Source organism: Neolamprologus multifasciatus, chromosome 15 (assembly GCF_963576455.1).
Source record: "Neolamprologus multifasciatus chromosome 15, fNeoMul1.2, whole genome shotgun sequence".
In the NCBI taxonomy this organism is placed as follows: Eukaryota; Metazoa; Chordata; class Actinopteri; order Cichliformes; family Cichlidae; genus Neolamprologus; species Neolamprologus multifasciatus.
Window position 1 is genome coordinate 36,795,693 of NC_140453.1, and position 14,938 is coordinate 36,810,630.

Sequence of the window (14,938 nt, forward strand, 5' to 3'; positions counted from 1 at the left end):
TTGGTTTTGATTCTCCTGTTTTATTTAGATATAGAAAACATCATTAAATCACCCAAACACAACATTGAATCCATTTATTAAAAAAAAACAAAACAACAAATGAGTACATTTAATGATCATGTAAATTACAATTGTCTTTTACTTTTGATATTGAACCCCAAAACAACTCCCTGATTGTGAGGGATTTAAAAGTATAGTTGTTTTAACAAAACACATATAATACATGTATCTTTAAAAGTACTTGAGGTTTATCACTCAGGGTTCAGTATAGAGTAGAAATATGCTTTAATCCTTAATTACATGTATTACTGCAGAGTCTTTAAAAAAAAGTCTAACTGGAAAAGAGAGAAAAAAAACCCAGTCCCTACTAATATACAACTTCTTTCATTATTCTCTTCCCAACTCATATTTTACTTTAGAAACTCTGGCCATTCACAGCTGGACTTTAGGGTGTCATCATCTCCTGTCATCGGAAGGCTTCCTAGCCTGCAAGAGAACAAGAAATAATGGGGGGGAAATTTAGTGCATGAGTAAATCATGTTGGGTTTGCTTGCTGGGGAGTTTACATAACTGGAGTAGGGCAGGAGGGTTAATCCAATGTGGATTAATCTAGGTGTCTTTCCTAGAGGCAGGTTGGTACCATATATCTGAGCACAGGAGCTGTAGGTATGAATTAGACTTAAACTGTTTGAAAAAGATTATGCTGCATGTGTCCAGAGTGACTAAATCCTCCATGTTAATCTATTCAGAAGTAAAACTCCACAAGCACTGTTCTGGATAAAGAAGGCTAAGGCAAAGCAAATGCTGTAATGTATTTAAGTACATTTACTCAGTTTACATGATCAAAAATTACAATTTAAATTGAAGTTGTTTGATGTAATCCCTTTTTCTAGTTCTCAACTACATTTTGGGGTAGTACTCTGGTAAAAGATTTAGTTGCTAGTTGCTAGTTAGTTGCATGTGTGAATTATTACTATGGAAATCACTTGTTAACCAATAAATGATATATTCTTGATATATTCTGTTATATTCTTGTAGATTAATTGCCTGTACATTTTCCCTGAATTTTTCTGCTGCAATGAGCTGACCCAGTCATGTTATATTGTGACATGAAACAATGGTTTCTGGTATAAAAAATGCTTAATGAGCACTACAGGAATGCTAAAAGTTAGATTATGTGCACGATTACAATATTTTAAATATCATTTGGCTGGTGCTCCTTAACAAAAGTAGTATCTTGTCACATATCAAATTCTGATGATTTTTCAAAGATGAATCAGTAATTTTCCCTGAAATTAATTAGACTGGAGATGAAAACTGTATCAGAAAAAAAATGTAACTTTTTAGTTCCTTGAAGTTGTATTCATTTGGAGGGGGGGGGGGGGTTATAGACTTAGAAGACTTGATTCTTTTTGATATATCCTGCAGTTAATTTGTCATGCGAGGGGGACTACAAAATGGGGACAAAAACTATTGTTCCAGCTTTTAAGTGATAATTAACTCCACATCTCTCATAAACAATAAAAACTTTGTTAAGGCCTCAGTCACATGGGCCTAGAGACTGGTTGGAGATGCCCTCGCATCCACTGGTTGTGAAGGCGACAATGTTTATTCCCCTACTGGTTGGCAAGTGGTTGCTGGCTGTTGCTGGTGAGATAGCTTACAAAATTGCTAGCAGATTTGGGCAATTCCCAACTGTTTATATTGAAGATAAAAACATCTGCAAACACTCACCATTTACTCTTGAAATGAAGGACTTTGTTTCTTTACGACTGCAACCAACACCTCCCTGCTCTTGCTCTTGACGAAGGCGGTCGCACTTTTCTCCTCCTCCTCTCCCTTAGCTTCCCTGCTTAGCCTCTTATGTCCTTGTCTAGTCTCGTGTTTTTTTGTATTACTTTTCCCTGGAACACTCTCTCACAGTCTGTTCTCTAAAACCTAAAAGAGGAATTATGGATTTGATCAACTGGTCCCTAAATGCAATTGACACCCCTTTCTCAACGAGAAGTTTGGGCTTGGGTGAGCCTGAGTGCTGAAGATATCTACCTATTCGGAACCATGGTAACAGGGTTCTTGCTGATCGGAGCTGGCTTGGCCCTGACTTATCGAAGAATTAAGGAAGCGGAACCGGCTGTTCAAACCCCCACAAGGCTGTCCACTGGGATTGAAACGATGGGAAGAGGCGTGAGTTTCTCAAAATGGGCTCATTGAGTCAGCATGGACAAGATCTTGGAAAGGCTTACGGCTGCCGTGAATACTCAGAATAAGATCTCTGAGTGCAAACTGGATTACATCTTGGAAGGGCTCGCTCAGAATAACATCTCTGAGCGCAAATTGGATTACATCTTGGGGAGGCTCACTGTGGTCGTGAGTTCTCAGAATCGGCTCTTTGAGCACAAGAATGACAACACCACAGAGCGCAAGTTTGATAACATCATGGAGAAGCGGGAGATTGAGAGACCATTGAGAGACCGGGGGGGTCCTATTTCACTGCAGGGCAACCTGCACGTGGCGAATAAAGCCTTGATTGATTGATCGATTGATTGATTGAAAAGGTGTCATTTTTACTTTGAAGGTTCTCCGCTTCTGCTTTGTGTAGCACTTTTCAAAGTTTCATTACACCTTTGCAAGTAGTTTGTGTGTTTGCAGACAAGTTTATGTCTTCCATGCAAACTATAGGCAACCCCAGCAACCTGCTAGAAATCAAAACAGTCGCATGTAGGTTTTCAGTGCAGTACTGCATACCTCTTTGCAACCAGTTTTAATAGCCAGTGACTGCCAGTAACCTGGCAGCAACCATTCACCAACCAGCTGTGGAATATACACTTTTCCTTAGTGGCCACATGGTTGCTCACTATTCTCTAGGCAAATGTGTGACTGGTGCCTAAATAAGAGTGCATAGCAAAGTGTTCGTAGCAGTATTATTTTCAACTAAGAAACTCATAGAGTAACCAGTTGCACCACCAACTGTGTAGACAATTGGTGCATAATTGCTAAGAATATGGGGAATTTGCCTGCTTTCACTATTGCTTCTCTTTCAACATGCAGTGGCTTTGCAGTTCCCCTTTCATGGCAACCAAGTATGGTACTGCTGGAGTATGCTGGTTTCCAGAAATTGTGAGACATCAAGACTCAAGAGTATGACACAAAGACAGAAAAATCAGTTGCATATCAGATCTGGAAATTCAGATTGCCAGATATGCTGGTATCATTCAGAGAAAAGTAAGACAGCTGTTTGAGTCAAAAACCATCTGGGTAGATTCAAAGCAAACGGTCACCAAAGGTCAAACTAATCTGTTTGTTTTCAATATATGCTATTAAAAAAGTCAAGGGAAGACTTTTAACAACAAATGTTAAATTTATTTTTGATTTGATTTTGAACCCAGGTCTCAAAGGGGTGATGATTTTGGCTTCAATTAACTGCTGTAACATTATTTTGTTCTCAGCAAATTACAGTGTATGTCAGTCAAGATTTTCAGTTTGAATGTTTCATCCATTAGGCTACGATGTGTAATTTTAGTGTTGAGTTGTTTACATTTTTTTTAATGCGATCACAAAATTGACTCAGAAGTGACATAAAGATTTGGTGAGCTACTTTTAAACAATTTTAAATGCACATTTTTTAAAATATGTAATCACATATTTCATCTTTTGTAATATTTACCTGTATTTTGTGGCAATAGGTTACTCCCTTTCTCCTGCATAGAGGCCAAACTGGCATCCTTTAGAAACTCTGAATGAAGAGTCCCACTAGGCCTATGGTCTGACTGGGTGCGACGAGTAGAGGTGTCTGTTGCTCTGATAAGTAGTCTTCCTCGGGGGACCTCTCCCCCTTGTCTGGGAAGCGCAGACCTTTCAGGGGGCAAACAGGTCTTCAAGTTTTGAAACTCATTTTGACAGAAAACAGAGCGTGCGTCGCGAAAGGATACAGATGGAATGATTTCTTCTGTCTTGTTATCTATACAGCGTGTCACTGTTCTGGGAGAACTAGGACGAGATGAGTGCCTAGATGTAGACTGAGGTCTAATTACAGGGGGACTTGGAAATCTTTTGCATGTACTAGGACAAGATGGTGGAAGGCGGACTCTAGATACAGGTGGTGCTATCACAGTCAGACTGCAAGAGGATAATTCACCCTCATAAAATTCATTGCTGTTATATTTCCGATCTATTGTGAGTTGAAGAGGAGAAGTTGCTCTGATGCCTGGTTCAACAATATTTCTCTTATCAGAAGATTCTGCTGCATCACGCAGGTGAATAATCTTACATGCCTTTTGGTAGAGATTATTAGCCTTCTTAATTTCCAGGTTCAGATCTGTTTCTGATTGCAGCTGATCTGCATCCTGAGTGCCTGTAACACCATCCTGTGTAACAGGATGGGCAGGAGAGATAGCAATCGACCTTGGCCTCATACATACTCGGTTTGGTAACACTTCTACATTGTGGATAGATGCCTTCAGGCGATGGAAGATTCCAATCTTTGGGTTTATCACTTGAGAACTAAAAGGTTTCTGCAAACCCACTTCAGTTCCTGCTAGGACCTGAGTACTCTGAAAGGAATTGTCCATCAGAACTTCTGGGGGTGGTGGTGGTAGGTTGTCCATATCCAGCTCGTCCTTGCTATCAGGCCAGCTGTTGTTGTTGTTGCCACTGTTGACTGAACTTTCCTTGTCATTTACTGCGTCAGATAACTGAAGTAAGCCACTTTTCCTGGGCATCCTGTTATGAGGTGGAATATTAGTGAGACTCTGCTCAGGTCTCCCATCAGCTACTTTGCTAAAGGTATGAATTAACCTTCTGACAGAGTGGCGTTTTGGTGGTTGGTTTGCTAAGATTGTTACGGAACAATTTGTCTTATTTGGTCTCACAACGCCTTTGTGTGAACCTGACAATCCATTTAATGAATGCCGTCTTACTTCAGCTCTATCCAGCTTGCAATGAGGTCTTGGTAATTCCTTGTTTCCTTGTATTTCAGCCATCATCTTTATTCTATCATCCAAGACCCACTGGCTGTTTTGTAATTCTGTCATTCCACACGTAGTTAATGAAAGGTGTTCAGGCTTTGCAATAACAGGATCAATCAGCGGTTGTTTGACTGTTGCCTGCTGATCTCGATTGTAATTTGTGAACATATAATGAATGGCCTGACTGGGATCAGGTGGGGAAGAGTTCGACCTCTTCCTTCCTCGTGTATCACTTTCCTCCTCTTCATTCTCTTTATCATCGTCATCATAATCATCCTCATCCTCATCCTCATCTTCATTATGGTCTCCAAGGTTGGTTGAATTACTGGGAAGACTATCAAATGCACTCCGAATGTTGGCTCCAGACCCCCAACTGTCAGATCCAGCACTTCCACGATGCCGGCGATGCCTTTCAGAACCCGTCAGACTCTCATTTTCTCCTCCGATACCACTATCCTCACTATGCAGAGTTGAATCTTCTGAGTTGAACTTCCTCATGGCTGCCCTTTCTACTTGTGCGATCACTTGAAAAAGCCTCTTCTCTGCCGTCTGCTTCGTCTGCAGCTTCTTATTTAGCAGTTTATAGAGATAAGAAAAATATTCCACTGCCTCCTCAAGTGTAGTGTCACCTAGTGCCTGGACTGATCCTCCCACTAACTTCATCTTTTCAGTTGACTGTTGAAGTAGTTGCTGTAAAAGATCTGGAGGTGGATCGGTTTGACATGTTGTATTCATTCTAGGGTTAGCTGAGCAAATCATCCCAGAAGGTAAGGTCATGTATTCACCATGCTCCTTCAACATCAGCTCCCCCTCATCAGCCATATCCTCTAGTGCTTGGTTGATCTCCTCAAAGCGCAATACTAAAGCAGACATCATGGGCTGGAGGGACAGCTGTGTCTGGGCAGCCTGATCTAATAGACCCAAAAGAGTTTCATATTTGGAAATGTTTGGGTTCAGAAAGTTATAGGCTGCCTGGTGAGCTCTCAGCATGTGAGGTGGGAAGTCCACCTTTGTCTGTACATGACAGAACTTCCTGTGATTCTCAAAAGACCTTTTCTTGCCTTTACTTCTTTTTTGCTTTGCTGTCTTTTTAATTCCTTTGGTTTGTTCCACATCGGTGATTATTTCTTGGGGCATCGTGTTTACTTCTGTTTCATCAGTGTCCTGCAGATTTGGTACAGTCTTTGCATCAGAGACCAATGGAAATAATTCAGTCTCTTCGCTATGAAATCCTTCATTCGGAAGTGGAAGTTCATTTTCGGTCACTTCGGTTTTCAAACATGTATTCTCAACTTCTACAGGTCTACAATTATTAACATCCTGTGGTACTTCACCCAGAGAAGCTTTTGGAGATCCTTCTGGCTTTGAAAATAACTTTCCTTTAGATGGAGAACAGCCCATTGTTGCATTCAAAGTGATTTAAGGATTCAAGGAAAAACAAGTGAGGCCAGGAAATAAAATTGTAAATCCAGGAGTCTGGCGGTCTTGAAGGCAAAGTTATCTGGAGTCCTTCAGCTTCGACTTTTGTTGTCTGTCCAGTATGTGCTAGATAACTTCTATTTCATCAGTCATTTCAGGCATTCTCTCCAAATTTATGCTCAAACAGTGCAGCAAAGATACCTATAACCTGTTGATGAGGTGGCTACTAAGGCTAATGTGGTATGCATAAGACCGTTTGGGAATGCGGATTGGTTCTGCCCTCTCGCTCCCTTAGCCAGCTTGCACAGATGGCTGTGTTAAGTGCATCAATAAAAACACACAGGCCTGTTCACATGTACACACTCAGGCATTTCCATTTAAGACTTTAAGCTCATCAGATTAACCAGAGACAAACTTGTCAGGTGGTGTTTTTAGCCGCACCCACTGGCAAGGTTTGCATGCAAAAGCTCTGTTTACCTGAGACCTTCAATGTCAGGCCACAGGACATTTTAGCAATAGTTGTAGCAAAAAAAATTAGATTTAAATAGTTTGCAATACAATGACTTACAAAAATCTATGAAACCATATTCTCTGATTTCATCGTATCTTGAAAAGGTTATATTTATGTATCTTCAAGTATCCTTGTATAGGTTTTTAGGTTGTTTACTGATATTTTGCAGTGTAAGTTCACTTAATACTCAAATGTTTGGTACACAAAAAAGTTTAGCTTTACCCTTCTAAAGCAATGACAATGAATATATAGTAACAGTCAAACTGTTAATTTTTTTAATTATTCCAAGCTGGCAACACATGTGCCAAGTGTAAATACATTTAGGACATAAAGAACATGTCAATCCCTTTGTGAAACAACTCTGTGGGACTACGACATTAAAAGACTAGGTTTTGGAAAGCATATTTAGAAGAGTGAGGAGTGGCATTATGTATATCTCCATGTAAACTATATCCTTGTCCCATCTTGAGTTGGTTGGCAAGCTTTTTTGTGTGAGGCTCAGGACCGTCATAGTACATTACAATCACCCATCTTCCCTTCTATTATAAGCATAAGGTGTGTGTTGTGCTAGCTAAGTAGACTAGGCTATTTGTAAGAGTTGGATTGCAAGTGTAATCTTCTTGCTCTCTCCATCTAGAAGATTCATGAGGTCACTAGTCCCATCTTGAACATCACCTGTACTTTCATTTTGGAACAATTTTTTAACAGGAGATTTTGATTGGACGTTTAAACAACTGTCTTTCAAAATCTTTGTGTTTTCTTTTAAAAGGTTTTCAGTCTGAGTAATGCTGCATAAAAATAATAAAAAATATAAAAGGGGAACGGGGCTATTCTTGTAGCTTCAAATCACAAATGAAAACCAAGTTAACCAAAGATTTCACAATGTATATTACTAGATCTGATTGAATTAGTTTGAATCTTTTTGGGGGTTTACAATCAATCAATTTATGACTTTTATGTAATGTGTGGGCCTTTTTTGCATAGTTGGTTGATATTCTTTCTCTATTAAATGAAATTATGATAAATATTAAGAAATTGTTCAATTTTTTGTATGTGAGCAAATTTATAAATTCATCAGGGGACCAAATAATTATTTCTCCCACTGTATATTGTATGTAAACTTTATAACTAAAGCAAAACCGTTACAGCAGTGACAGCAGACAATAGTTGCCTCTTGATCAAGCATCAAGGATCATTATTATTGTGATTATTATTCCTCTCTAATCTCTCATGCATACGTTTTAAATATATAGTTCATTAAGAACTGGATTCCCAGACAGGGGTAAGACCAGAAGCACAGAATGTCATAAAACCTGAGCCCAGCTCTAATCCCTGACTCACATCCAGGTGTACCACACTAACACCAGGCAAGCTGCTGGTCATTAGAGCAGATGGAGCTTAAGCTGTTGGAGGTAAGTTGTTTGCCATCTCTTTCTTTGGTTTATTAAAGACGTCACAGCCAGTACATAAAACTCAATCTCAATTCACTCCATTTAAGCTCAGGTCCTCTACCACGGACTGCAAAACACCGAACCAGCTTGTCAGGAGTGCTCGCTCTGTGGTGGGTTTTTTCCTTGGAGGATGTTGGCCAACTGCATTTCGTTGCCCTGTACCTGTGCATGTGCAATGACAATAAAGTTAAATTCTATTCTATTCTATTCTAAATACACATCCGTCTTAGGGAATCCCTCTCACATCTGCATGACACATTAAGAGTATTCGGCAGTTCTGTTGGCAACAGATTGTTACATTGACTGGGTAAGAAGGAACGCTACCACAGGTCCTTTAAGACTTTACAATATAGTCAATTTAAAGTAATAATCTGTACTATAATGTGGTCTATATTTTCAAAACACTTGCATGCCTATCACTTCTGTGCAATATTCCACCACTGTAAATGTGCATTATTCAGATTTATATAGTTTTTTTTGTATATTACCCTATCTAAATTTATTGGTCTATTTAGTTTATTGATCTGAAGTAAAGAAATCCCCCAGCGTTGGATTAATAAACCCATGGACTTGTTTTCCATTTTCCTACCAAAAGCATGCAGAATTGTGTGCTGGGGTAAGAGCCCTGCACGTCACTGTTCTTTATAATTTCTCTCTTTTTTCTCCTTTTGTGGTCACTGAGATATGAGCCTATAGACACAGTAAGCCAAATGTATCACCTGGATGTTATCACTCCATACAATGGGCATTATTAGCAGAAATCAGCCCGATAGCTAGATTCACAGTAAATATCCCGATTAGCTTCAGTGCATCTATAATAAATATGTACTAGATCCAGTGCTTCACTTAAACTGTATGGTACTCATGCAGACCCAGGGTCAGTGTAAAATACAATCCTACCTGTGTAAACAAAGTCTGGCTCCTTTAATCCTGCTCATTTAATGCAGGTTGATGCAGGTATATTGATCCTCTTTCCTGCTGTCACACCTGTCACATCTGAGACTCAGCTATAAACGTAAAGTAACCTTTACATCATGCAAAGACTCTGTAATAATGTAAATGATCAGTAACTTAGGTTAACAATAAACATTAAACCGTACCTCTCTGTCTGTGTGTGCTTCACATTTATGATCAGGATTGCAGTCAGGCTGCACTGAGTGTGGGACTGTTGAAAACAGATTGAAGATGCAAATTTAGCATTATGGCTGATGGTGGTGTAAAACCTCTTCTTACCTTCTACACTGTGTTTTTGTTACTAACTTATGTTTGTTGTTGTTTAACACAGATTTCAGAGGAGCACAGAGGAGCGCTGTTGCTTCATCTTTTATACTTTAAAGCAGAACTGGATTGGAAATCAAAAGGTCCTTAAAAGCTTTTTCTGCTCCTGACCCTCAAAGCCAAATTTCACCCCTGAGAGCTCATAGGTTACGATTGTTTTAACAGTAACATTATCAGAAACATAGGTGAGCAACAATACTTAATATCTGCTTTTAATGTAATCATCATTTATATAGCGATCTTGTATTTGTTAAACATTTTGCAGGATGATATCTGGCAGCTTTTTCAACTACAGAAGTTTCATTTGTCACTGTGGGACTGCTGAGTGACCTGAAGAACTCATTTCATTCATTTACAGAAATGTTTCATTTGAAAAATGGCAGACCTCAGGCCAGATTTAATTGATAGAGATATATGCATGCATTATGAAATTTATGTATCCCAGATAATTGTTTTTCATCTTGTCATGGGAGACCCACCCCTTTCTCTGGAGTTAACTGCAGCCCAAGATAACTACTGGGGGTATTTACACACTCATGGCCAGTGAGGTAAAAAGAGCAACCAAAAAACTGGCAGCCTGCACAGCCACAGATGTGCTAGAAGCTAGAAGAGCTAGAAGTGCTGCTCATGGAGAAACTCTTGGAGAAACTTGCTAAACCTATCAGGGGACAGGTACTCCAGCCCAAAAACATGATATAACCCCACATAAAGCCCAGCCACAAAGTGAACCAAGTCATGAATGGATGGATAGAAGTTAAATGACTACAAACATAAAAACATAAAAGGCACTAGTTCCCACACTGGAGTTCCCTGACATTGGGTTGATTGTACTGAGCTTGTATTAACAGTTATAACTGACTACGCTGAGACATTGCTTTGAATTATTGTTTCTATCTTAATGATTTCAGCTGACTTTTTTCAGCTCAGATATTCTGCTTTTTCCTTTTGGTAGATCAAAGTGGCTTGTGCTGTTTCTGCTTCCATTTTGATGGCAAGAAAAAGAAGAAGAAGAGGAATGCTTCAGTGGGCCAATCATGGTCACACGCTGCATGTGGTTTTAAAAGCAACATGTTTGTCCAAAGCAACAATCAATACACTGATTAAAAACTTTGAAATCTGTATTTTTGGTGCTAGATGTGTAATATTAGTGCATGCTACGGTTTGTTCAGTTCTGTTTTCTATTTTGATGAACACCTACACCCCAAAATAAATTTCACATCCTTCAGATTCTTTGACTGTTCATTTTAATGTACATAACTGTTAGTATTTCATTTATGATCTTTTAATGCTTAGACTACATGGTACAGCGTGCTATCATTTCTTTTTTAATATGATGGACTGAACACAGGCGGTATCTGCTTTTGACTATGCGAAGATTAATCTGATCCCATTTCCACCTGTATCTACTGTTTCAAGATTTAACTGAAGTTTGCTCAACTATAACTGTCAGGATATATGTTGAGTCCAGCTGTCACAGGACAAAGGAATGAATCAGACTTGTCAAATGTCCTTTGATTAGAAACAATTTAAAGTTAATAACTTTCTTACAAATAAAACTATAATGACAAACATCAGCAGCTGTGCTTATTTCTGCGACATGAATGTTTGTAAACAACTTTATTTTTTTTAATGTGTTAATATTTAGACAGTTCACATTTCTAGGCTGAAACTGTATATATGGTGATGTCACCATGACAGGCAGGAACAGTGTCTGGCACATGTTGGTGAAACATCACAGTACACCTGTATAGTTTCCTTTCCATCTCTTTGACATTTGACACTTCAACATTGAGGGAAACAAGAAGAAACAGTGTTGGGTCAGATGATCACATGGTTTCTAAAATAACTGACAGGAAATATCAAGGTAAATAGAAATGGATGGCATGTGTTTAAAGTAATTATAATTAAGTTAACTCTACATACCAAGGGTTGTAGGGTTTGAAAACACACAGTTATTATTATTATTATCATTATTATTATTGTTATGGTTGTTATTATTATTTTTTTTATTATGGTCAAAGTTGGATGTTAATTTTGTCCTTTAAAAATGTTCCTGTACTATAATTTAAGGCTAAAATGGCTCAGACAGTCTCATTCTAAGAGTATCTCCTCTGAAAGTGGAGACGGGTTCATCTACTGATCCAAATCACTTTACCTGGATGTTTTCTTTGAAGCTGGATGATGACTCCTCTCTCCCTGACTCCAGTTCCAGCTTTGCAGACCAGTTGGCCTCTGAGGTCACAGTGATCATCTGTAGCAGGAGATGTGAAATTTGGCTCGTGACCTGGCCCCGGATAAATGGAAGAAGATGGATGGATAAAATAAGATAAATTAGGATTGCACCACCTCCACTGGTTTAAAATGAGAATAACCCTAAATTGCCATCATCGTAAAATGTATTTGCCATTAACTCATAAACATCAATAATTAATTACTTAAATTTATCAAATTGCTATTTTTTCATGAATTTGTTTAAATATTATGTGTGAAACCAGATAAATAGTAAGGTTCATGGGCACCACATGCAGTCAAACGAAGAAGTCTATTCTAGCCAAGCAACTTTGACTACAAGCCTCATGCAGCCTTTCACACAGCACTCTTACTCTATGCTTTTAAGCACTTTATTTTACATTAATGCACACGCACTCGCTCTGATGGATGAGTCACGGGCACCTAGGGGTTGAGTGTCTTGCCAAGGATATTTCAACATGCAGACTGGAGGATTCAGGGATCCAACCACCAATTTTGTCATTGGTAGACAACGCGGTCTATCTCCTTAGCTGCTGTCTGGCACCCCCTACCTTACAGACCCAATACATGTCCTCAGTGTGTAGGGGTCATCATACATTTAGGTCTGAGAATATGTTAAATGATAATGTAGTAAAATATTTTTTATTGGCCTTATCCAGCCAAGTTACACATACAATACGTGTTGCCAACTTGTTACATGGTTGGTCTGTGAAATTACAGTTACCAATTCTGTGACGGTGGATCCTCAACAGGTGACGCAATAGTAGTTGCTGTTTAATTTACTGAACTAACTAATGATCTTAGTTAACATCTGATTTTATTCGAGTGTATTAGGATGGAGTGAAGGTGAAATTTCAGAAAATGTAATGCAACTTTACATAGAAAAAGAAAACAGAGCTATTTTATTCTTGTGAAAAACAAAGAGGAAGTATTGATTTGCTACCTTTTGAATACATATGCACACTTTCTTACATGTACAAGTGTTATTTCATCTTGTTATTATGAGCATCCTTTATTAAAACAACAACAAAAACTCTTTCTTCTTTGTTTGCCTCAGTTATGCAGCACACAGATCATCGCTGTCATCCATGAAATTGAGCAGGTAAATACAACTGGCTTACTACCTGGAGTGCACCTACATACATGATGTGTGACGCAAGCTCACATGCAGGCAGAGCATTGCAGAAGTAGGGCACATGCTTCTTGTGTACTAATAGAATTGTATTACATGAATATAGCTTAAGGTTCAGTTAGCATTGCACAAAAACACCTTATAGAAACATTGCCAGGAGTTACTTTTTTACTGTCTTTGAGTGGCTAGACTGATGAATGCGTACACGGTGCCCCTGTAAGCCAAATACTTACTTAAAGTGACAGACTAGTGACCTGTTGCAGGTCTGCCCTGCTACTTGTCAACTAGACCTCAAATTGGGTCTTCTTTCTCCGCAGCCAATTAGCACCAGTCCCACACAGTCTTACTGTGATTTCACCAGTACTGCCAGCTAACCCGTTTATCCTGTACAAAACTACAGAGCATTTTCATGCAACATTTCAATAACACAAAATTAGTATACTTAGTTTGTTTTGCAGGAAACTTCACAATATGAAAATATATAATTCATTTAAAGACTGTTTACAGATGTAATTCAAAATAGTAAATAGACTTCTTCAGCACCTGAGCACTCAGAGTGCTTGATACAAATTACCTTATTCACCCATTGATGCAAGCACTTTTTCTAAGCTTTCTATCTTGAGTAGTATCTTGCCCAAGGATATTTGGCATGCACATGAGTAGATAACCAGATGACCTGCTCTACCTCCTGAGTTATAGCCACCCCTTAATAATGACTTTACATGTAATCTTTAAATCTACAGTTTATCAAGTGTCACTGAGCAGTCCTTACTTTTAAATATATCTTTTAAATATATCTCTTTTTCCTCTCCTGTCCCGCTTACGTCTTTGTGGATCTCCCTGGGAAATACAGCAGGTGAATCTTTAGCTAGCAACACACGGTGCAACAGACTGTACACAAACAGTTTGTATGTTCCCTGATATTTACTGAGTTATTAAACCTAAAGTAAGAGGTCTGTTTCAAAAATGTAAGAAATAGAAAGTATAGATTCGCGTAAAAATGTGGAGAGTAAAACTAAAAGGTTTTCAGAAAAGTTAAATACCTGAAGATCTACTGTAATCTACAGTAACCTCTTATACATCATAGGTGTCACTATCATCTTGTAAACCACCCCCCTTGAGTCAGCTGGCTTATCACCAGCTCAACTGCTGAATGGTAGGAGACCAAGAAACAAGCTGCCTGCAGGTAAAAAGCTTTGTCCCAAAAGCACACAAAACTGTCAGGGTCAAGGAGCTGCTGGATAAGTCTAAAGTCTAGCAAAGGTCCTATGACAAGAGGAGAGCAACAACAGACTGTCTTCCTCTAGCACCAGAAAATGAAGTCAGGATGCAACCTCATCTGGGCAATGCCAAATTGGCTCCGGCAGTTGTTGTTCGCGAATGTGCCGCACCCAGGTCCTACACTGTGGACTGAGGTGGGAAGGAGTTTTGTTGCAACAGCCAGCATCTTTGCAGGAGTACAGCAGTTCCAAAACAGTCCTGCCATTTTATAAGTGATGAGAATTGGACAGTCAACTGATATTTCAACAGGACAGGAGATGCCTTTACAGGTGTCCACTGAACAGTCAGCTGTGTCAGAAAAACAACTTTAGGACACTGGTCGAGTTCAGGTTTCAGTGCCATATACCACCAAGTAAGGCAGAACGTTGAAGCCACCTGAAAGACTTGCTGTGTTGCTTGTGGATATCAGGGCTCTGGTCTGTGTTTCTTTTGAAGAAGGGAGGGTGTAATATATTGCTGAGAGTGCTAATTTCCAGCTTGCTGTGACTGCTCCTTGGCCAGCAGACGGCAGGCGAGCGCTGCAGTTGTGTAGTGACTAAAATGGCAATAATCGATTAAAAAGAATAACCATCACCTCTCGACCCCCTGGCTGTTTTTGGCAGCAGTTATAGTAAAATACACCTTTCACTTTGCTGCTGCTATCAATCTGATC

At 39.1% G+C, this 14,938-nt stretch overlaps 1 protein-coding gene and 2 long non-coding RNA genes across 3 annotated transcripts; 1 reads left to right on the forward strand and 2 right to left on the reverse strand.

The window, feature by feature from the left end:
- Nucleotides 1-59: 59 nt before the first annotated feature.
- On the reverse strand, nucleotides 60-6,707 carry pcare2 (photoreceptor cilium actin regulator 2). The gene is given in 3 exon segments (XM_085132758.1): nucleotides 60-486; nucleotides 3,665-3,686; nucleotides 3,689-6,707. Coding segments are annotated over 3 exon segments (2,775 nt in total). The 5' UTR covers nucleotides 6,366-6,707; the 3' UTR covers nucleotides 60-410.
- On the reverse strand, nucleotides 1,789-3,527 carry LOC146502684 (uncharacterized). Its single transcript, XR_014869333.1, has 2 exons — nucleotides 3,455-3,527; nucleotides 1,789-3,423 (listed from the first exon to the last, which is right to left on the reverse strand). It is a non-coding gene; the product is annotated as an uncharacterized LOC146502684 (long non-coding RNA).
- Nucleotides 6,708-6,791: 84 nt separating the features above from the next.
- Nucleotides 6,792-11,194, forward strand: LOC146502685 (uncharacterized). Its single transcript, XR_014869335.1, has 2 exons — nucleotides 6,792-9,808; nucleotides 10,576-11,194. It is a non-coding gene; the product is annotated as an uncharacterized LOC146502685 (long non-coding RNA).
- The last annotated feature ends 3,744 nt before the right edge of the window (nucleotides 11,195-14,938 follow it).